A 23742-nucleotide genomic window follows, 5' to 3' on the forward strand; every position below is an offset into this window, starting at 1 on the left:
TCAGGATCATATTTCTGAAGACGGCTGTCCATTGCAATACAGTACCACCCAGAGGAAAGAAGACCAGCAGCCGTTTTAAACATCTAATCTTCCCGAAGATGTCTCTTTATCGTTCCATATTCTACCATTTATTAAAACATATTTTCTCAAAATTACCACAAACTTTGTGTTTCGTCTAATTTTTTAGGAGCATCTTTCAAATTGCTGAAGATTTTAAACTCAATAACACTGGATAAAAATGGCATACCATTGTCAGAACTGTTTTGCTATTCTCAGAACCAAAGTAAATTTGCTGTGTTGACAAACGTTGCGGGTGGGTCAGGCTTCGTGCTTGGCATCTCCACACTAACTCTTGACTGACCAGGCACAAATAGAGCCGAATACCTCAAATTGGTGAGTGGAAAATTGGTGAGTGGAATTGCTGCAAGAAACACACTTCAATGTCATGGCTCTGCCCACGTTTGACCGTTATCCTGTACAGAACCCTAGCACAGCAATGCATTCCACAGCAGAGGAAGCACCCGTCATGCATTGTAGTACAAGCAGAAGTAGCCCAAACTAGTATAAAAAAGCCGTAAAAGGAACTCTTAATTCAGGGCCCTTGGTGTTTATAACGTTAAAAATATATTCCAGATTGTTTCACAACAAAAGCTTGTATGGTACATTGACATGCAAAATATTGGTGAGGCTTCAAATAGAGATATGTTAGCTATGGTAGTCTTATTTGATGAAGTGTTTAATCTCGACCTGCTTTTATAAGAACGTACTGAATTGCAAATGTCTGCAATACATTCATAAAACTATCTGCTTGTTTAATCAACTCTTTAATTCTTAGGTGGTGCAATACAAATCCCAACAGTTTGCTGTACTTGTATTTGAGTGAGTTAAATGCAGAGTTTAATATTTTAGAATGCTTTATTTAAAAAAAACCCAATATCATTTATACATACTGTGCTTTCTTAAAGACATGTCAGAAGTGAGATTCTCATAAAAATGTGCATGATCTTTCAAATTACAAACGAAGCACGTACACATGTTATTTGCATTGCATGGTGTGATTCAACCGAATGCATTGAATTATTAAATTCAACACTAACCCTGAAATATCATATAATGCAAGCACCTGTAATAAACATACATTTTACAATTCATATTAAGCATAATCAATAGTCATCGTGTTTGATAAAGTTACAATATTGGCCTTCATCATCGATCTGAACCTGATGCATTCATTGCTTTCATTAATCCTCCTTGCCACGTGTTCTGACAGTATACACACATTACAATGGGTAAAATGTCAATTGAAAGGGTAACGATTTCATGCAGTAATTTATCCAACTTAGGAGTAATGAAATAAGTGTAGGACTTTTGCACTGCCCAATATGTACTGAATTGCAATCCACTCTGTGCCAATTGAGATCGTGGACAGTGTTACCTTAGTTCCATGTTACGGGGTTTGAGAGGAGTCTGTTTAGGAGAATGATTCAATGGCAGCAAGCCAGTCATGGAGGCAGGGGCTGCTGGCTTGGATTCTTTATAACCCCGGTGCCAAGACGTCATTGTCATGACGGAAAGCTCCCAATCAAAAGGATGCGTTAAGAAAATCAGCACGAATGGTCAAATGAAACTAGAACATTTATAACATTTCTAGAGATTGTAAAATGGTAAAATGTTTCGACGATTCCAGGCTCCAGCATACAGCACATTACGTGTAGATGAGGGACATTATAACGAGGGTGATGATGCATTTATCAAATATTTATAAGCAACAGAGTTGCTGTGTATTGTGTCAGTGTTGGGTGGAGATATGGGGGGGGGGGGGTGAGGTTTTCTATTTACAAGTGAGAATTTACACTTTTGAGAACTGCAGTGCAGTAATAAACACGTGCTGTTTTAAACACATACTATCCAATTGTTTTCAATTATTGAGTAGACTATAGAACTGATGAACTATAAAAACGTGAAAAAGCACCGGATTGACAATTATAAACCATCAGGCGTGAACAAATAATGACTTTTATATGCGTACACGCTTGCAGATGGAGCCACACGTCAGCATGAATTATTTGAAGGCCGTCATGTAACCCTATGGAACTGCAAATTACGCGTAACTAAATTATAGCTAGTAGGCACTGCTGTGATTATCACTTTTATCCTGTTAAGTGACAAATGTCGTTCATTACTATACCATATGTATGCGGAGGGCATTTCTCTGCAGATGAGGCACGGGTATTGCTTTGTGCTTTTCGGGGGACTCGCTAGCTTGTTATATTATTCCCAGCTCTAGACAGTTGTTTCCACCCATTTTTACAAAAGCGAGGAGACCACAGAGAAACTACGGAAACCTGAAAAGTGGCAGAAACAAAAGGTCAACGTCATAAATCTAATTCAGTTTCAGTTTATCGCCCTGATGTTTCATTCAAATGCATTTTAATTATGTTCCTGAATTTGTGTCACATCGAGACAGGAATATGCCACGGCCTCAAGTCAGGTGAAGAAGCAGTGCTCCACCGAATTATGCTTTCTAGCCAGGACATTCTGCTGCCTCAGGGTGGGAAAAACCCAAAAACCATTGGCGCATTCTCATCACCTCCACGTTCCTGCTTCTCTTCAATTAAATCAGTCATTACCCACCTGCTTATGTCACCTGAAATTACATAACCCAAGGTGGAGCTCACTGGCAGTACTGCATGTCCGTGAATCACCCACATAATTCTCTCCGCAGTCGTGACACTGATGAATCCTTCAGGGAAAAAAAAATGTGTCCACGTCTCTAAAAACTGCAGACTGCATATGGTCTTAAATGCCAATTGACCAAAATATTCAGGAGATTGGGTAGTATTTGGAAATGAAGTGAATTTACCATCAGAGACGTGTTTTTTAATGAACGACATAAAGCAGCTAATAAGAGCAGACAGTAGATATCTGACATGTCAGTGATACGAATGGGTCGGAGAGTTGGGTTATAACCAACTGGGACATAGGCTTTCGGTCATTCCAGTACAGAAGGATTTAACAATTTCACGGCAGGTGAAGGATACAATGAAACGTTGGCATTCAGAATATAATGTGGCAGAGCATTGTGGACTCAATGATGAAGCGAAACATATGACGGGCGAGGAACCTGTATTGGATCGAGGAGGTGAAATGACCGAGATAAACAATGAGGTGGACAGGTAGAGGTCAGCAACCAAAGGGGGAGACGTGAGGCCGGATTCTCAGAGAGACTGACAGAGGAAACCTTTGAGGACAATCAAGCTCGTTTCGGAGCCTGGAGGAAGTTTCGTCTTGGAGTGGTACCATCAATTTCACCGGCTCTGATGTCCTTTGGATCTTGATGCTTGTTAATGGGTTGTTTCTAAAGCTCATGGAAACTGCAGATATAATTTATGCACGAAACAAATCTAACATCTGTGCTCACAAATGACATGATGGTGTTCACTAAAATAGCTAAAAAAAAATGTTATCAATTAAAATAGCACCAACAGCATTAACAGCACATATCTGTGTAAATATTGCATGGCTGTCAACTTGTGAGAATTGCAATGGCACACACAAGCACACCACTGCATGTGGTGTCTGCTGGCATCTCCTTTAAACGCACATAGAACGTCCCCTTTTGGAGGCTCAGACCATTTTTTAGATTTTTGCACCGACGTTTTGTCTTGAAGCAACGTACCTACAATGTTAAAGCAACGTGAACGCCTACTCCTATAAATCTCTCAAACTTCAACTCGGAGTCACTTGTTGACTTGAAGCAATGTGGTCACAAAGGTCACACAGTACGATTGCGTGAACAAGTCCGCTTGCAATCTGCAAGCACATGTTTCGTCAACTTGCTCATTTAGTCAGATTTTATTTTGGAACAACTTTTCTTCAACCGAACAGAGCCCACAGTCAATGTTGCAGCCAGCATTTATTGCTACGGCTTGCTGCCTGAAGTGTTGTTGCTAAGCTTCAGAATGGCTAATTCCTAAGTGTGTGATATTCACTCATTCATGCTGATTGAATCATCTAAGTAAACTACATATCACTCATTTGCTATAGGTCACCTCAATTTATTCTGACAAACGAGGTATATTAAAAGTCTTGTAAACAATAAAAATGGCCGTTTCGGTATGACTACCGGGGAATAATAAAATCGAATTGCAACACACGACCACGGGGAGAACATGCAAACTCCAAATACACAGGCCTCAGGGTCGAGGATTGAACCCACGACCTCCTGCATACCAGGCGAGGTAGGTAACATCTCGCCACCATGGCACCCCTATGAGTGGGGATGGAATGTTAATTACAAATGATATGTAATTCGTGAGCTCGATTGAATTTTGACATTCCCTCCAAGCGTGTTGTTTCTATTTGACATTTACTTAGCTCTGTTTCTACGTCTCTCTTTATCGTCACTACTTTCCCATCACTTCTATTTCCCCTCCAGTTTCCACCGACCCCCGAACCATCCATCCACCGCCTTTTAGCACTTAACTTCCACACACACAATAGCACATGTTAAATCTTTCTGTAGCTGTTTCAAAATGTCGACGTCATATGCACGTTTAAAAAAAAACATCATATATGTACATTTCATTGATGTAACCCGCTCCGTTCTGCAAGGTAGAACGATGGAGGTTCCAGCGTGTGTTCCTCCGTTTCATAAAACGACTGTATAAATGTATTTTTTTCATCAGATAATTTCCCAAACAATGGGAAAGAAACCATTCAAGAACACATATTACAAGTCAAAGTAAAAAAAAATTAAAATGCAATATCAGCTGTACAATATTAATTCTAAATTACAGTAAAATTGTAACTAAATGTTAAAAGCATTTATACAATAAGGTAAAACAACGTTTAATTCCATCCACAAATCCCACATTCAAAAACAAAATAAGCATGTCCTGCACTTCAACTGCTCCTATATTTGTCAACACAAAGGAATAAATTGTACGATCATTAAGTATTTTTTCAGTTTCAAAAATTGTTAGTCATTTACACAGGCTCGTTTCCAGTTTATCTCTTGGCTTTATGAAGGAAAGTGAATTTGCATGGCACGATATGCTGAAAAGTCTTCTGGAACAGTGTCTGTAAGAGAAAGCAATACAGTTATGTTGTTTTTATTACATTATAAAACTTGACATATTCATACAAATATGCTGGTATGAATTATTAAATGTTGATGTGATATTCAAAAAACTGTTTAAGCAACATTTTTTTTGTAATAGCATACAAAGTGGGGGAGGGGGGGGGTGGCACGTGCCCCCCCAATGATCCGATCGAAATCCCTAATTTCGATCACACAACACGGTTCGAATTCGATATAATCAGATGCCATTAGACACACACTGTGCACCCCTGGTGACTTGTTTTACAACTCATTGCAATTCCTTTCACCAAACATATTTGTAATTTAGTTGACAATAGTGGCTGTCTATTGTAACACTTATGGAGACCGGATTAAACACATAATTTTCGCAACCAAGCAACTTTCAAATCTTTGGATGTAGACTATTGTGATGGCACACATGATCGTCGTCTACTTTTTACATATTTGTCAAGGGGCTTTCACCATCCACATTTCAGCAGATGACACCGTTTATTGAGACACCTTCACGAGTCGACAGCCACAACACTCAAACCAGCAAGACCCCCCCCCCCCCCCATGAAAACTGGCTCTGTGGCAGGCCCACTGACCGCTCGGTGGAACTTGAATTCTAAGACAACCACGAATCCATGTTTTGGAAAAATACGGAATTATACATCAAGTAGTGGACTAAAAATATCATCCTTTTGTCTCACACACACAACTTCTTGGTTCTTTCGGTAAAGTCACGTAGGAGGGAAATAATAAAATAAGAAAGATAATGATGTTTTACTTTTATTATTTTATTATTTCCCTTCTACGTGACTTTACCGAAAGAACCAAGAGGATGAATCCCTGCAGTCACGAAAGCTTTATATCGAAATTTCACACGCACAAGTTGAGCTTCCAGATTGGCAGTGGCGTAGCAACTCCGTTATCAGCTCAGGGGGTGCGCCAATCGATCAGTTGGGACCTCCAATATTTGATTTGTGTCGCACGGTCGCACCTCGGCTATATTTCGCGGCTCCTCCTGCCGAATCACATCGTTACGCTCACGGTCTCGACATTTAAGGTGGTAGGGGCGCTCCGTCTTCGCAAAATGCGGCCACAACAGCTCCGTCGAGCCTCTTTGCAATATTACGTTACTGCTCTAAGTACATTTGAATGCAAAGTGGAACGTCAATGGAAGCATTTTCGTAAAAAATAAATTTAAACCGCATTTTAAATCAGTTTGTGTTCTTTTACACTGTTGAAAACAGATCTGACGGTGGTTGTCAAGGGCCCCCCACCAGGGGGGGGGGGGGCAAGGCACGCCCTGCCCCCCACGCTCGTGACGCTCCTGCAGCGTGCTCGCTCACCGTTGCATCGGTAGCGCAGGTTGGACCAGATGATGTTCTCCTGTGAGAAGCAGAAGACTCCAAGTCGTCCACCTCGCATCGTCGTGTCGATGATGACCCCAGAGTCGGCGACCAGCACCGGGCCCTCGTACAGCTTCACCCTGTAAGAGGACCGTCCATAAATGACGTCACGCGAGTTTGGAGGATTTTTTACCCCCTCCCCCCCGTCGTCACAAAAAGTCAGACCCCCCCCTCTCAAATATGACGTCACAAAGCTCTGCTCCCCCCCCAAAAAAATATAAACATGCTTCAAATCGCTTTAAACAATTGTCATTGTAGTGCGTATTTAATGTGGTGCTGCACTCTGATGTTGTAGGAGAAAACATTTATTAAAAAGTATATTTAATGAAGTAGAACGTGTTGTCTATATTTATTTAAAGTTGCGCAATTTGATGGACGTCACATTTCTCAACCCCCCCCCCTCGTCACACATCGTCACAAATGTCTGACCCCCCAATGTTGGCTTGTAACTGCAAAATAAGATTGATAAAATAAGTTCCCACTTACCGCCAACTTGCGTTATTTCAAAACCGGATGTTTGTGGTTTTCAGTTGATAAAAGTATATTACAGTCCATCGATAGTATATTTTGGTACTGAGAGGAGAACAGTCGACATTTCAGCTCGTCTTTTTAAATACACCCAAGAACAACAGCACATTTACATCCCTTGGTAAAATAACCCCTCTGCAGAGAGGCTCCCGTGCTATGCCGGTCATGCGAGTTTGACCATACTTCACAACGAAGGTCAATACAGGTTGGAAAGGGGGGGGGGGACAGTCAAGCCTGGTACAGATATCACTTAGCATTGACATTGGCTGTGGCCAAGAATGAAAGTCAGGTCGCCGGGCTCATAGCACAGTGTGCTAACCACTGGGCCACCACTCCACCTCCACAACTAATGCCATCATCAGGCATTGTCTATCCACTACTGGATGAAGACCTCCCCAGGGCATCGCCATCCACGATGATCCCGTGATGCGACAATCCATTCCACTCCTGCACGCCAGCCGATCTCATCGCTCCGTCTCCGCAGTGGGTCGACCTCTGGTGTGCTCTCTTCTTGGGCTGCCATTCCAATGCCATCCTCCCCCATCGGCCGTCATCCCTTCTCACCACATGACCTCTGCCCAGGTCAAGTTTTCTTAACAGCGAACACGATGATGTCTCTATTTCGAACAAATGAATATCAATTGCTGCTGGGCTTTTATGGGCTATGCATTTGATTCAGTGGAAACTGATGCACTCATTTGGAAAGCTCTGACAAACCAAGGCATGAATATAAAAATAAATATTTGGATATGTATATAGAAAGAACAGCTACACTGAGATAGCAGTCAGTCCCAAAATACAGGTCAGAAGAGGAGTCAGGCAATATGACATTCTCTCACTTGATGCTATTAAGAGCAACATTAGAAGATATTTATAATATAATGAATATTGTATGTCATTTCTGAGTGATATCTACAGCCACAATCTGCAACACCCTCCACGCACATCCAGCAGATAGCAGTTTCATTGCACAGCACGCATCAACATTTGGGATGCGTTAACATTTCAAAAAGATTGTCATGGGATATTTTTTTTAAATGTTTGAAACGTTTAATTATTTAACAGCAGCCACAGCTGACATGAGCGGCGCGCGATATCTGAACCGGTCCTGGGCGCGCTCTTCACCAAACTCACACCGACCACGAATGAGGAAATACGAGACGACACGCAAGACTCAACCGAGTGGAAACATCTTCACCCAGTACCGGGACGAATGATAGCTGTGCATCCTGCACAATGTTACACTGGTAGGAACCTCCTGGTTACACCAGCCCACAGGAGATTATTGTGTCCGTCGTGCAGGGAGGGGCTGGGTGGGGAGGGGAGGATGGGGAAGGGCTGGGTGGGGAGGGAGGGGCTGGGTGGGGAGGGGAGGGTGGGGAGGGGCTGGGTGGGGATGGGAGGGTGGGGAGGGGCTGGGTGGGGAGGGTGTGGAGGGGCTGGGTTGGGTGGGAAGGGTGGTGAGGGGCTGGGTGAGGGGTGGGAGGGGTGGGGCTGGGTGGGGAGGGGCTGGTCACCCCGTGGTGCCCTTATAAAACACAACGTTTAACCTACTCACGCCGGCTTGTGCCCGCCCTCACAGTCGGGCATATTTGTAGAATACACCACGCCGCCGTTGACCCTGGCCATTGAGTGAGCAACCCAACGTTCCTACCAGCTCTCTCCGCAGGAATGTGTATTACCATCGGTGTGTGCACACGTGTCGTCTGAACCTCAAAGGAGAGTACCCAGTGCGATGTGTAGTAAATATCGTCACTCGGGAGACAAAGGCGGCCGGGCGTATTGCTGGCCACCCACCCCCCCCCCCCTCGTGTGCCGTGCCGGCCTTCCATAACTGATACTCACAAACAACAATTGCCCCAAAAGCCTGTTAAGGCTATATCTTTGTCTATGCGTGTAAATGTGACATTTTGGTTTGCACAGTTACAACACAAAGTGCTCAAACTCGCAAGTTCAATCTTCAGTAGGGGCTGGCTCAGCCTTTCATCAAAGCTCTTCATAGGCAGGCAACAGTAGTCACCCTATGGATAATCAGGTAGAGGCCGTTGGTGTTTCATGAATTTCCACCATCGACTCGGGGCCACGAAGGGATGCCACCCCAAGCTGGCTTGCACTAGCAAGCGTAGGTAGCTATTTGGTTATTTCGGTAAAGTCACGTAGAAAGTAAAATAATAATAAAATAACATGACGTTTCGGTTGCAACACAAGCAACCATCATCAGGTAAGAATGAATGATAACAAACAGACACGGAAACAACACAGGCAGACACACATGCACAGAGAGAGACACACAAAGACACACCGAGCGTGACACACACCAAGGAAACAGACACGGAAACAACATAGGCACACAACATACAGAGAGAGACATACACAAAGATAAAACATGGCAACAACATAGGCAGACACACATGCATGTGTGCGAAACATGTCTGGGTTTGGTCATTTCCAGTCGGGATACATCATTTGGTTGTGCACAGTTTTGTGGAGCTGATGAAAACCCCCCAGGTAGCTGATCGTATTTTTGTGAACAATCAAATGAACAAAACTCAGATGTTTAACGGATGTTAACTGTTTTGTAAATACATTATAATTATTTCTGTGTTAGACATATAATTGGTTATAACTGATCAATCTCAAATGCTGTGGCTCTCTTGCAAGGAACACCTCCGCCATCTACTGGGGAAACGGTGTTTATCAAGCAAGTTTGAAACCAGAATGTTGGCAATAGCCTACATTTGCAAAGTAATTCCTGTACTCCAATTGCACTTTGTTGTGTTTTTTTACAAGCCGGTGTTTTGTAGGTTATTTATTTAGCTTAAAACACGTGGTAAAAACAAAATGTGTAATCTAGATGTAAAGATTACCTCTGGCTTCCGGTTGCCACACAAATCCATTATCGGGTCGCACACTCATCACACACAAATTGCTTGCCACAAATGAACCACAATACCTTGCTGATCCTGTTAAGGAGCATAAACCATTACGCGAACCCCGGTCATATTCACAGCGGCTTTTGGCTAGCCGTCGAACAAAGACGGTCACTGCATCGCGCGCATTCAGATGCGCTTCTGCAGGCCGTCTGGAACACTCTTCCTTCCCATATTAGGAAGCCACTGGAGCTATATACTTATCAATCTCGAGTGAAAACTCATTTCTTTAGAACCGCTTTTTGTGTTTAGTTTGTTGTCCTTCCCCCACACCTCCGATTATCATGGTTGGCTACGTATGGTGCGAAATAAGTTCAGCATACATACATCAGGTGCATGCAGCAGCGGCCTGAACATTAGATTTGTCTGCCAGTAAGGGGGGGGGAGCAATGTTGCTCCCTGTTCTTAAGTTTCCCTACTAGGTCATTTTTCAGCTGATAAAAAAATTGGCAAACCACCAGAAATTCTGAACTGTTTGTGAAACTGAACCGTGACTCCCCATGGGAACTGCCCCAGCCCTGGGCGGGTTGTGCTGAGCAGCAGTCGCTGTATCTCTTACCTGATGTAGCCAACCTGCGGGCGGTGAGCCAGGTGCCAGCGGTACGATGTCTTGTCCTTCCACCCCACGTTGCGCGGGTCCTTCCACAGCAGTGTGACCTGGTCGCCCGTGTCACCCGTGTTCCAGAGGGCATTGCGGAGCCGTTCGCCGGGCCCCGTCTTGGACTTGACGGCCTGTGTAGCAACAACACAGATGAGGTGTGAGGCAAACTGTGAGTGTCAACTGTGTAACCAATTGTAATTATATTCTTAGGTTTTTTTTGGTAAAGTCACGTAGGTAAAAACATTAAAATGAATAAAAAGTAAAATAAAATAAAAATCACGACGTTTCGGAGGCAACACAAGCCTCCGTCTTCAGGTGGAACCGTCACAGTCACGACAGCTGTATCAAGTAAATGAGAGATTGCAGGAGCTATCACTCCGTTTATATAATGGTTGGAGAGGGGGGAAGGGCCAAGTACAGCACACTTTTTATTCATATGGTAAGGTGAGGCTATTGTAATTGCTGCAAGGGTGAATACAAACTGTTGGGTACAATTTAGAAAATTAGGTCACTCTTTACTCATACTCTTAATACAACTAATATACATTTCTCTACGAAAAGACGTTTAATAAAAACTTTCATTCACAAATCGTGTTGCAATTAAATGCAAATGAGTGTTGATAGTGATAAAGAAGTGAAGTACATTGTTTGCTCGGGTAGTATTCTTTCAAATACACTTTAATATTGTGAATCATAAACTCACCACTGTTGGCATCTACTTTCTAACATTGAGTAGATTCCTATTTGTACAGGTGCCCTGTAGCTTGATCGACCGTTAAAGACACCGTGAAGCAGGAAAAGAAACAAGTCAGAAGAAGGGACACGTGAACGACGTATGACGATAAGACAATCTCTAAAACTTGCCTGTACTTGAACCAGCAATTTGAGACGTGAGTTAGCAAGCCACTGGAGCTATGCACTTTGAAATCTAGATTGAAAACTAATTTCTCTAAACATCTTTTTGTCTTTAGTTTGTTGTCCTTCCCCGCATCTCCGATTAGCACAGTTGGCTACGTACGGCGCCTAAGAAGTCCAACGTACATACATACATGTGGACACTAGCGATAGCGGCCACACGTTTTGGTCATGACCAAGATCTCGTCGTTGCGGCGAAATGTTCCATCCTCTAGGCGCGGTCACCTTCAGTTGCAGGCCCGGCTCGGCCACGGCGCGGAAAGGCGTCGCTTGCCAGTAGGTCTGCTCCGTCTGCTTCCACATGATGACGTAGAAGCTGGCGCTGTCCTGGTAGCCAAAGATGAAGCCAGCGTAGTCATCGTCCGTCACAGTGTTGACGTGAAAGGTTCCCTCAAAGTCCACGCCGTTGAAAGCCGTGTAGCCTGTGCGGATGTGTGCACATGATGTATTATCTCAATAGAAAGTTTATAATTTTATTATATATATTTTTCCCTGATGTGCTCATTAGCATCGACATTTTACTAGAACTTGTGCTTCGATTGCATCATGCCATTACTGGATCCTTGAGCGATGCATTTTTAATAACATTGTTTGTGTATTCTCTGTATTCATTGCTATTCCGCCACGTATTTTTGTTTATGCGGTTCTTTTTCAACAAAGAGTTGTAAAATGAAACTTTCCGTTATAAAAGTTGCCGTAACTTTAATTCTTCATGATTGTGCATTATTGTGTCAGATGAGGAATGCACGACAATAAGCACCAGTCCTTACATGAATACAAATCAGAGCTGCATTTACAATGGAAGGTGAAGGTGAAGCCCTGAAATTACTCGTAAAGGTGCACGCCACTGCTGGTAGAAGGGTCTCCACTCGAATGGAGCTCTAGAGGCTGCATTGGCCTCTTCTTTCACGCTGGCCATATGTCTTGGAAGAGGTGGGAGCCCCTAGACGCTGGCCTACGGCAGCTTCTCTATGGTGTTCAAAAGTAAATCTGGGTTCTTATAGAGCCATCTTTTGTTGTTTGACGTCCTGGCCTGCCATCCTGTCTGTAACAGTTTTCCTCCAAAATTAAGTAAATTGGACAATATGTGTTTGTTGATAACACGGTTAAACACTATTGTGTGAAATGTTAACTGAAAACTTTCATCAAGTTATTCCCACAGTAGGAAGAGTATGTCAACAATGTTTAATCTACACCAGGATCTATAGGCAGTGAGTAAAGCAACCATTTGCTCAGCGATACACCATCAAAGATTTTAGCCATCAGTGAGAGTGATCGGCACTGTAGGAATATCCAATTTTTACCAGTAACTGAAAATTTCCAATGAATATCAATGCAACCAAATTCTCAATACAGCATGAGGAGACTTTAAAGATTTTTTTTGTATATTTTCCCAATAAAGCAATTTCAGTTTAAAATGTATTTATCATGGACTCCATTGTCTGAATCGCCCCTACAGGGTACCTGTAAAAAAATAGAGCTTCATAGCTCATCAGATTCCTCTGGTATAAATGAAAACACTGATTCTGTCTGATAAAATAGGGCATTAATATAATTATAATGGATGAGAGTGTGAGGAGCCATTCAAACTTCAACCAAGGTGACCGCACACGGTGGGTTACACTCACCCACTGCCAGGCCCGGGTCACTGTTCACAGTCTGGACAATTTCCATGCCCTGCAGTCACATACAGCAAAGCATGCTTCATACATATTTTAAACCCTTCGAGTCCACACACATTTACAACTGGATAATATTGTCTTGACAGCGTCTAATCTAGAGGGATGGCTGACCTACGGATGTGTGTGCATGCGCACCTGTACCAGAACGCAAATACTTGATGGAGAAATAGGAGGCTTGTGATTTTACCTGTGCACATGGCACATGCCTATTGTATACATGCCCTACATATATGTATTGAAACAGGACAACTGCTGTAACCTTTGGAAGTATAAATTAGCCTTGACACGGATACTATTCAAGGTATGTGTGTCCTTATTAAAATAGTTTTATGCACCTGGATTATATAATTGTAGCTGCACACAATAAGATATGTGTATTATACATTCGGCATCTAATAATCCACTCTTGGCTAATTCGCCAGGCGGTGGTGGTGCACGTTTATAATGCAGCACTATGGAGGCTAGGTTTTGTGGATCACACAAACGTCTTGAAATTCGACTGGCAAAGGATGTTCCAATGGTGTAAATGCTTTACCCAGAGCTCTCATACTCTGATGGTGCATTGTCTTTGAGTTGTGTGCCTTTTGGTGTCATCTGGTCCAACACCACGTGTCAACTAGGCTCTAAGAAAAGCTGTCTCGGGTGTGGACCAATCAATTTCAAGGACAGCGCATACATTATCAGAGTTGTGTTTTTTTGTTTGCATTCCGACCGCAGGTATTGTGGTCAATGCAAACATGACTCCTTGTAAAAAAGGTGTCAGGTTTGTTGCCAGATAAAAGGGTAAAAAACAATTATCATGCTATACCCTGATTCGCCGCGAGATGGCAGTATAATACATAGAGTAATCTCCATCTGTCTTCAACTACTGTAAAAGTAAACTATTTTACTTACCAGGTAAGGCCCACTGATCTATATAGCTCTTTTTCAGAAGCGACCTGGCCACAAATGACAGCTCAACGAAGTGACTTATCACGTGTAAATTTATAGTAGCCAAATACTCTAAACGAATGTTTCTAAATGTGGAATTAAAAACCGGAGGAACAGGAGGAAAGTCAACACGACCACGAGGAGAGAGAGACATGCAAACTCCAAATTTACAGGCGTCAGGGTTGGGATCAAACCCACGACCTCCTGTATACCAGGCGAGGTAAATGAGTACCTGGTGCGGTGTGTAGTAAACATCGCCACTGGGGAGACAAAGGCGGCCGGGCGTGGTGCTGGCCACCCACCCCCTCGTGTGGCGTGCCAGCCTTCATAGGTGCTACTCGCTAACGGCACTTGCCCCAACAGCCTGTGAAGGCTATTACGGGGGGGGGGGGGGATCTTTGTCATTGCGTGGCGTTTGATGTTTGCATCGGAGGGTGGCGACGGGAGGGAGCGCCACCTGATTGAGGACGACCCAGTTGGGGTCGATCTGCGCGTCCCCCTCGGGGTCCAGCACCACCGTCTGGTAGGCACGGAAGTCGGTGAGCGTGATCTCGGCGTTCTCGGGGCAAACGTCGATGCGGTCGATCACCGAGTCGTTGTCAAAGTCGCTCTCGCATACGTCGCCCACGCCATCACCTGCACCCCGGGAGGCACACGCGCACGCTCTCAAATAAGCGGTCAATGTGCGGCTCTGCGATTGATTGCTCGTGTCACTGCTGGCAGAAGGCCCTCCTCCAGAAGGAGCTCTGGAAGGCAGCTCTCCAGGACGTTTGGCTTACTCTCCCACGCTCGCCAGAAATCTTGGTGGAGGTGGCAGTGCCCACACTCTATGTCCCACTGCACGTGCCCTGCCAATGTAGCCATTTGTACTGCTGGGTCGAAAGTGGTGGGAGGATTTGAGGAACATGCCCTCTGGGCGATCGAACTGACCGTGGTGGTGAGATGTTAACTCCCTCGCCTGGTATACCGGACATCAAGGGTTCGATCCTGGCCCTGACATCTTTATATTTGGAGTTTACATGTTCTATCCACGGTCACTTGGATTTTTCTCCAGGTCCTCCGGTTTTGTTCCCCCTCATTTAGAAACATATATTGAGAGTATTTGACTGCTATACATTTCCACATGATGACCCACTTCGTTGAGCTATCATTTGTGGCCAGGTCGCTTCTGAAAAAGAGCTATGTAGCTCAGTGGACCTTATCTGGTAAAATAAAAATAAGTTCCAGGAAAAGAAAGATAGATTAAAGTTGTATAGTCATTACCTGCTCCAATGAGTGTGAGACAGTCACTTTGTGGCCCTGAGGCAATGGCATAAATCCCACATTCCTAAGTGGTATCATTGTAATTGACCCTGAGGGATGATAGGCTGAATAGTCCTCTGACCAGGGTTTGAACTCACAACCTTACGATTTTGTTAAGTGATCAAAACGCAGCACCATCTAGACTTGGCCAATTAGTGGTGAAATAGCAATAGATTGCCAATTTTTTTATATTGATCAACTACGTAAGTGTTCCAACATGGTTGGCTTGTAGCAACTTGTTTAATATTGTGGGAAATTAGTTTCAGCAGCATGTTAATTGCTGAAATATATATTGCTCAAAATTTTACAGAAATGCACAAATGCTGAGCTGTAGAGAGGGGGCATAGTTGGACAGGAGAGCCACTGCTACAATTCTTACAGAGGGTCACAAATGCTGGTAAATCCGAACAATCTCATCTCCTTGCACCAACAGCAGTAGTTGGAAAAATGACATCTTTCCTCAGGATTTTAATTGGGCTCAAATAAGCTTTGTTCACTTAGTGCGTATTTTGCAGAATAAGCAATCACAGCTGTTCTGATGGCTTTTTATATTTGAAAGTAAACTTTGTATCCTTTTTGTTAAGGAGATGTAGGGGAAAGCAGGAGCATAGTGGATTGTTCACTCTGTAATGAACTTGGTGACCTCAGCTCAACTTCTGACAATGTCTAACATCGGTGTGATATCTGAATAGTTCAGGGCCTTCGCCAGACCACGCTGTGCAGTGATGAGGTAATATGACCACACAAGCTCCACAACATGGAGCTCTACATTAAAGTATCGGTGACCTCAATAAGTAGTAGTGGCCGATGACGTATCTCGTACTGGCCAATTATGACTGATAGATTCAACTAGCAACTGACAGATTCAACTTTGGTTCAACTTTCCATTTTCACCGAGTGACGGTGTAGCATCACGCAACGATTGAAGGGGCCCGTGTGATTAACGATGACGTATTTTGTAAAATTTTGGCTGGTCATCCTTCATTGCAATAATGCTTATTTAAAATAACATCTGTACAAATGTTATCGTGGCCGCCCGCCTCTGACAGACGGAGATGGTTAATGCATTGACGCTTTAAACCTTAGTTGGAAAGCGTTAAGAAGGGTTGTCGAAAACATATTAAATAGCATATTAATGAGACCCAAGTACAAACTGATAATTTTCAAAATAATAACCTAACATATCTTTGCATATATTGTTATATACGATGAGTCCACAAAAGAGTAAAAAATAAGCCCAACATTATACTTTAACTCTCATGTTAAATTATTTTCACAATGTTTTAGCTGCCCTTTGTAAGCTGCTGTGAATGCATTTTGTAAAAAAATCCCTATTTTATTTGGACACTGGAAATCTTTGGGGTTAGCAGACTCGTCAATCTACACAAATTCCATGCATTCATATCTTCTTAGGTTACCAACCTTGTAATTTTTACTGACAGACTGACAGTGCACTTTTTTTGTTAAACATCACTTAAACGCATACATCATGACGCCATAATGATGTAACCGTAATTTGTGCTGACATCACAGATAATGTCAGTAGCGCCATTACCACATATCTGCAGCTCAAAACGAGGAAATTGGCAATCCCTGTGGAGCTGGAGATAGGAGGAGGAGGGCACGTAAAATAATTGGTCTGCGCCCGGCTTTGGCTGCCCGGAGCCTTGGCTTTCATCCCATTACATCAAAGTCGACGTGTTGTTTCAAAGCCTTGGGTAAAGCTCGTGCGTGCACGGTCGCAGCGCGTGCCGTTATTATCCTCCTGATTGGGGTTGACGACGAGGCGGCAGTTGTCTGGGCCGGGCGGCAGGTAATCGGGGACGCCGTCGTTGTCATCGTCGTGGTCGCACTCGTCGCCCAGTCCGTCGTTGTCCGTATCCAGCTGGGAGCTGTTGGGCACGCTGGGGCAGTTGTCCCGCGTGTCCTGGTGCCCGTCCCCGTCACTGTGGGCAGCGGCAGCAAAGTGGCGGTGAGCGCGCTGCGTCAACGCATGTCCGCTGCTGTGTATATATTAGCAGCTGCATCTAAAAGACGGATGTGACAGCTCCGAGCGACTGCACATCCCCACCTGTACACCTGTACCAGCACACCTGTTTCTGTACACGTGGCTTGTGGACGATACGTGGCGCATGGCAGTTTGAATACGAGGGTGGAGAAGGGAGCACCACCCGGACACTCGTGGGCAGCAGGTAGTGCTGCGGTTAGTGTGCTGCATCTACGAACCCGGTGACCAGGGTTCGATTCCCGCCCACGGTCAACACCGGTGACGATTATCTGAACCGGTCTGGCACCTCCCCTAGGTCGATTCAGCCTCAAATGAGTACCAGAAGTCCGGGCTTGGTGCTGATCACCTACATCCTCGTATGCCATGCCGCCCCTGCATAGGTGCTCATGAACAGCACTTGCCCCAACAGTCTGTGAAGGCTACACGGGGGACCTTTGTCCCCCTCCTGGTAGGCCATGCCCCACAGCACTAGCACGCACGTTAGAGCCTGACTCCAACTTCACCGTCATCATCATCATTGTCCATCTACTGCTGAGTACATGCCTCCTCATGCTGTTGTCATCCCCGTGGGCCTGTGATGCTACATTTCATCTGATTCCTGCATAACCATCACGCAAACTCCGGCCATCCGAGCAGCGGTTTTTGGCGAACCATCGAACAAAGACACTGTATCGAGAACTTCTAGATGTCCTGCTGTGGCTGTCTGGAACGCTCTTCCTATCGATATTAGGAAGCTATTGGACCTATGCACTTTTAAATCTGGATTGAAAACCAATTTCTTTCAAACAGTTTTTTTGTGTGTTTAGTTTGTTGTCCTTACCCCTCAACTCAGATTAGCACGGTCGGCTATGTACGGTGAGACAGAAGTTCAACATACATACGTATACAGTAACAGATTGCGTCATTCTACATCTGGTGGTTGCCTTCTCGGGCACGTTTTCTCCTTTGGCTGCCATTCCACCATCAGTCCTGTCCATTGCCCATCGTTCCTTGCAGTGCTGTGCCCTTCCTCGGCCCACTCACTTTTTTCAGTGCGGCTGGGGGGTCTTCATGTTTGGTTCCAAACTCGCAACAGCAACGTGACACGCATATCACGCTCTTCTGCGTCACGACCTTACAAAGCACATTACCCTCTAACACTGCTGCTGCTCTCAATATTCTATTCATATTTTAATGAAATTCTTCCAGTACATCAATTAGCCCCAGTATCATGCTATATTCGAAAAATGTTTTGCTGGCTGGCTGGCTGCCTGGCTGGTGTGCGGTGGTGACATCAGCACACACACCACAACTCTGAGGCAGGTTCCTGCGTCGCGCTGACATTATGCCTAACCCCACCCACCCTCCACCAATGGACATGTATCCCGCGCAAATGCATGGGCAGCGCTAGTATAACTTAAGATATTTTATATATATATCCTAAGAAATCAGCAGTGGAAATTCCACTCTCATTATTCAGTTTTTTTTCTCTCTACAGAAGCTAGACACTCTTGCGACCACACTAAACTATGAACTATTTTTTATTTTATCAGGTAAGACCCTACTTAGCTAAATAGCTCTTTTTCAGAAGCGACCTGGCCACAAATGGTAGCTCAACGAAGGGCTTATCACGTGTCTAAATTCACACGTTTCTAACTGTGGAGGGAAAAACCGAAAAATCCACACAACCATAGGGAGAACATGTAAACTCCAAATAGACGCACACAGCGCCAGTGTCATTGCATCCCTCGAGTAGCACTCCTTGGCAAGCAGTGTGTTTGTGTGGTAAAGGGTTACCTGTCTTGGTTGGTGTCACAGATATCCCCAACCAGGTCACTGTCGCTGTCAGTCTGTGGCATGGGGAGGGGGAGAGTTTTGTGATTACAGGAGAGAGAAACGCGTTAGGGAGGACAGTATCATCACCACCATCAGTCTCTCTGTCCAGACATTGCCTGGATTGGTTATAGACAATATAAAATAAAACGAAACTAATTTTATTTGACCAGGTAAGGCCCACTGAGCTATATAGCTGTTTTTCAGAAGCAACCTGGCCACAAACGATAGCCCAATGGAGCGGCTTATCACGTGGAAATTCAGATGTTTCTAAATGTGGAGGGAAAAACCGGAGGACCCGGAGAAAAATCCACGTGACCACGGGAAGAACATGCAAACTCCAAATAGGCAGGCATCAGGGTCAGAATCGAACCCACGACCTCCTGCATACCAGGCGAGGAGGTTAACATCTCTCCACCGTGCCTTCATATCTCCCCATCTTCTATCTCCATCACTCTCCAGTCCCACCCTCTATTTTTGAAAGCCTCCACGACAACATCTCTCCACCTTTCCCTTGGCCCTGCCTCTTGGTTCCCCTTCCTCCATCCCCGACTCTGAAGACCATCGAAGTGTAGACATTTCAGTTCTGCCGAACAGCTCTAATTGAACAACTACCTAGATTTGAAGTTTTCGTGACTGCAGGGATCCATACTCTTTGGTTCTTTCGGTAAAGTCACGTAGCTAGAAAATAAAATAAATTAAACCACGACGTTTCGGGCGCAACACAGGCGTCCGTCATCAGGTGGGACAACCACAGCAAGAAGCAATTGCTGAAGTGGGCAAAAGGGGCTGCTGCAACAAGAGGCCATCTAGACAAGAGAAGGGGGAGAGGAGCCAGGGAGGAGAGAAGGTGCGGATTGATGTAAACACTCTCCTCCCTGGCTCCTCCCCCCTTCTCTTGCCTAGATAGCCTCTTGTTGCAGCAGCCCCTTTTGCCCACTTCAGCAATTGCTTCTTGCTGTGGTTGTCCCACCTGATGACGGACGCCTGTGTTGCGCCCGAAACGTCGTGATTTAATTCATTTTATTTTATACCTACGTGACTTTATCGAAATAACCAAAGAGTATGAACAGCTACCTCTTTAAAATGGCCCAATTCCGAGCTTGCTTCGTGCGTGTGTGTAGGGCACCTGTTGAGACACCCTGCCCACAGCAGTACAGATCCGTGTATTGACGCCGCAATGTATCCATTGCACCGTCACACAAAACCGATGCGTGGAGCCCGTCCTGCTGCCCGCACCTGAGTGGGGTTGCTGACTTCAGGGCAGCTGTCACAGGCGTCCCCCACGCTGTCGCCATCGCGGTCCGTCTGGAGAGGGTTGGGCACTTTGGGGCAGTTGTCCAGTATGTTTGGGATTCCTGGAGAAAGGGCAGAGCAAGTGAAATAAATCCCCCCCCCCCAAACAGAGAAGATGAATGTGTTCTCTCCATCCCCGACCCGCGTGCCAAAGGCACGAGGGTTGGGTTGGAGAGAAAGCCAGATTTAAGATGGTGGATTTTTGGTGCGGTCATTGGTGACTGCACTAGAAACCATCAACTTGCTTCACACTGGAACCCGGTGTGAGGCACAGGTGGCTTTCTGGAGTCAAACCCAGGCTCTCCACAGTGCTCTGACTGCTTGCCACCCGGCTACCTTCAAAACATCCTCATATTATCCAAGGGATATATAGTACTTGTTCAAGCAGAGACCATCAAACTTATTCAACATGAAGTGAATTTGACCTTGGGTGGATGGATACTCCCGGTTTGTACCCACCACCTCAACGGCGTTCCCATATACACGTTGCCTCGCTGACACATTCGTCAATTCAGCACACTGCAGTGTTTAATGATGCGCCAGGCTACCTTGCGTAAGGGCAGCAATATAGAAGAGCTACGTGTTACTGTAGCTCGTGGAACAGCAGAGCTGTGGTTGCAGGTGCTCTGTATGGGCTGACCGTCTCCATCGATGTCATTGTCGCAGGCATCGCCCTCCCCGTTGCTGTCCGTGTCGCGCTGGTCGTTGTTGTTCACATTGGGGCAGTTATCGCACGCATCGCCGAAAGAGTCCGTGTCGGAATTCTGCTGGTCCTTGTTCACTATTAGCCGGCAGTTGTCCTGTTAAGGGTTTATTGAAGGAAAACAGAAATGACTGTCAACTCATTGTCATCATCGTCATCATCATCTGCATTGTCATCTCCAAGTGTTTACATCAATCCGTAACTTCATACTAGTTTCCAACTTGGCCTGTCGCCATCGACTCCCCTTGGCAGCTCACCTATCTACACACTCAGCTACTCACTCACCTACTCACTTAAACGCTCCATCACCCACTCACCCACTTATTTATCCAGCAACCCACTTACCCACCCACTCAGTCGCTCTCTCGTTCATGTTGTCCAGCCCAACTACTCACCTATCTACACTCACCTACTCACTCACCTACTCACTTAAATGTTCCATCACCCACTCACACGCTCACTCACCCAGTGACCCACCTACCCACCCGCTCACTCGCTCTCATTTGTAGAGTCTGGCCTATCTACGTGGAACTCATTGCTGGTCACTGTTCATGATTTTTCTCGAACGCTCAATTAGTTCTGCAGCAATACACTCAAGATAAAAATATTCAGTAGCGCTTACAGAGCATTTCCGCGGTGCCTTTGCACTGTAAGAATGGCACTAACTACCAAATGAATGTGAACATTTTTGTTAATATTAAGTGTGACCGCACCTGCACATTCTTGATGCCATCGCCGTCCGCATCCTCATCGCACTGGTCTCCGAGTCCATCCCCATCTGCATCCTCCTGCCCCGAGTTGGGTGTGAACCTGCAGTTGTCCTGTGGGGGAAAATGCAGAACTGTGCATGAGCCGTAAGACTTTGGACCTAAAGCCGTAGGCTGACGCACCAACATTCGACATGCCATGTGCTGAATTTGATGAGCTGATCACGAGCAGCAAAACAGGAATCTTATCCTGCAACATGGTTTCCAAACCTAATAAAAAAAAACATGCTTCCAGGGTAAAATGCAGACCTTATCAATCAGAACCTGTTGTGTGCAGCATGGGAGCCAACTTCTAGTATTGTAGCCAGACGAACTGTGTTCAGATGCATTGCAGGAATATGTCAAAGACGCAAGCGGAAAATAAGCCAGACAAAATAGAAGATGATGCGAAAGATGGTGTAGCTTATGTTGAGGTGAATGAGAAGTCAGGAAAGGGACAAGGTTTGTGTGTAAAGTGTGTCTTTGAAAAATTCATTTTATGTAGGTATACGGGCACTTATAAGGTGCTTGTGGGCAGTGGTGACCTCCGTAGATATAACATTCAGGCCCATATACAACAGCGGGTATTACTGGTGCAGTGATTGGGTAGCACACATTGTCATACTGTGGCAGCAAATAACACTCAAGCTGCACTGCAGTCAACATACCTTGTGCAAGTGAAATAGGGTGCATATGTATAATAAATAAAAACCCAACATATTTGTCAATCACAGTGCACTTATTATAAATTGCATTCAGTGGAATAATCTGTAATAGGCGAAAGTCTCGGGCAATCGCCCTTCTTCGTAGCAACATGGACCAATGCCCGAGAGAAGGAGCATTGGCTGAAATGTTGCCTATGAAATATATATTTATTTTAAGGCATTGTTGTTGATGAATGCGCCTTAAAACTGTTTGTTATCATGTGTGCTTGTGCACCACTGCCGATGCAGTCCCACCAAATAATTAGTTTTATAATTGTTTGTTGACAACCCTTTGCCAGTCCACCGCTGGATGAAGTCCGCGATGCCGTCACAGCTCGTTTGACCACACTTCACCACGCTGGTCAGTGTCGTTCGTGAAGGGGGATCTAAGACCGCTTCAGATACCACTCGCCACTGATGTTAGCCATCATTTCCATTGTTACTGGGTATGCGGAGGCTATTGTTACAAGGAGCAGATGGCACGTGGCTTCACATCAGCAATAATTCATTTCACGAGTGCAATATAAGGCCTTGATAAGATGATCTTTTTATTCTTTAAACATTATTCTAAAAACTATAACCTAATAAAGTTTTGCAGGCTGGTTGGCACGTGGGCGGGCAACTGCTCGGTGGTGACGTCGCCCCACACATATCTGTGCGCAGACGTCACCTCCACCCCTGAGCGTTGAGCCGGGTCGAGCGTCGCGCTGACTTCACGCCTCGTCTGCTCTCGTGCAAGTGGCAAATCACAAGCACCGAGTCGCAGTCAGTGCGCCGTTTCTCCGTAACGATGTCAAACGCAGACCGAAGGGTGCCCCAATTGAGCCAATGACACGCGCATGTGCAGGCTCTCCCCTGCAGCGGGCAAACAGGGGTGAAAAGCCCAAGAGCAGGCATCAAAGTGTGTTTGGTGTCCAATGTGTTATGCATTTTGGAGGGGGGGAAAAAAAGTTGCGTGTTGCCAAGGGGCCACATGTTAAGATGTGCAAGAATGCATTTCACATCGGAAGAAGGCACCCTCTTGACCGCTGCACGTGTATCGCGGCTGTTTTGTTACGAGAGGATTTTGCTCCATTAGTGCATTTAG

At 45.1% G+C, this 23742-nt stretch overlaps 1 protein-coding gene across 2 annotated transcripts in view; it reads right to left on the bottom strand.

The window, feature by feature from the left end:
* Positions 1-929: 929 nt before the first annotated feature.
* LOC133346422 (thrombospondin-3-like) overlaps positions 930-23742 on the bottom strand; it is a 75932-nt gene continuing 53119 nt past the window's right edge. For both annotated transcript variants that reach the window (XM_061557980.1, XM_061557979.1), the window contains 11 exons: positions 21919-22026; positions 21143-21302; positions 20446-20564; positions 19171-19223; positions 17139-17332; positions 14542-14720; positions 13101-13149; positions 11698-11894; positions 10516-10688; positions 6439-6578; positions 930-5082 (listed from right to left, as the gene is read on the bottom strand). In XM_061557980.1, the coding sequence (XP_061413964.1) occupies positions 5024-5082; positions 6439-6578; positions 10516-10688; positions 11698-11894; positions 13101-13149; positions 14542-14720; positions 17139-17332; positions 19171-19223; positions 20446-20564; positions 21143-21302; positions 21919-22026 (1431 nt within the window). In that variant the 3' untranslated portion in view covers positions 930-5023. The remainder of the gene's footprint in view (positions 5083-6438; positions 6579-10515; positions 10689-11697; positions 11895-13100; positions 13150-14541; positions 14721-17138; positions 17333-19170; positions 19224-20445; positions 20565-21142; positions 21303-21918; positions 22027-23742) is intronic.

The sequence above is a fragment of the Lethenteron reissneri genome, chromosome 24, assembly GCF_015708825.2.
Source record: "Lethenteron reissneri isolate LAM-NWPU_2019-01 chromosome 24, ASM1570882v1, whole genome shotgun sequence".
Lineage (NCBI taxonomy): Eukaryota > Metazoa > Chordata > Hyperoartia > Petromyzontiformes > Petromyzontidae > Lethenteron > Lethenteron reissneri.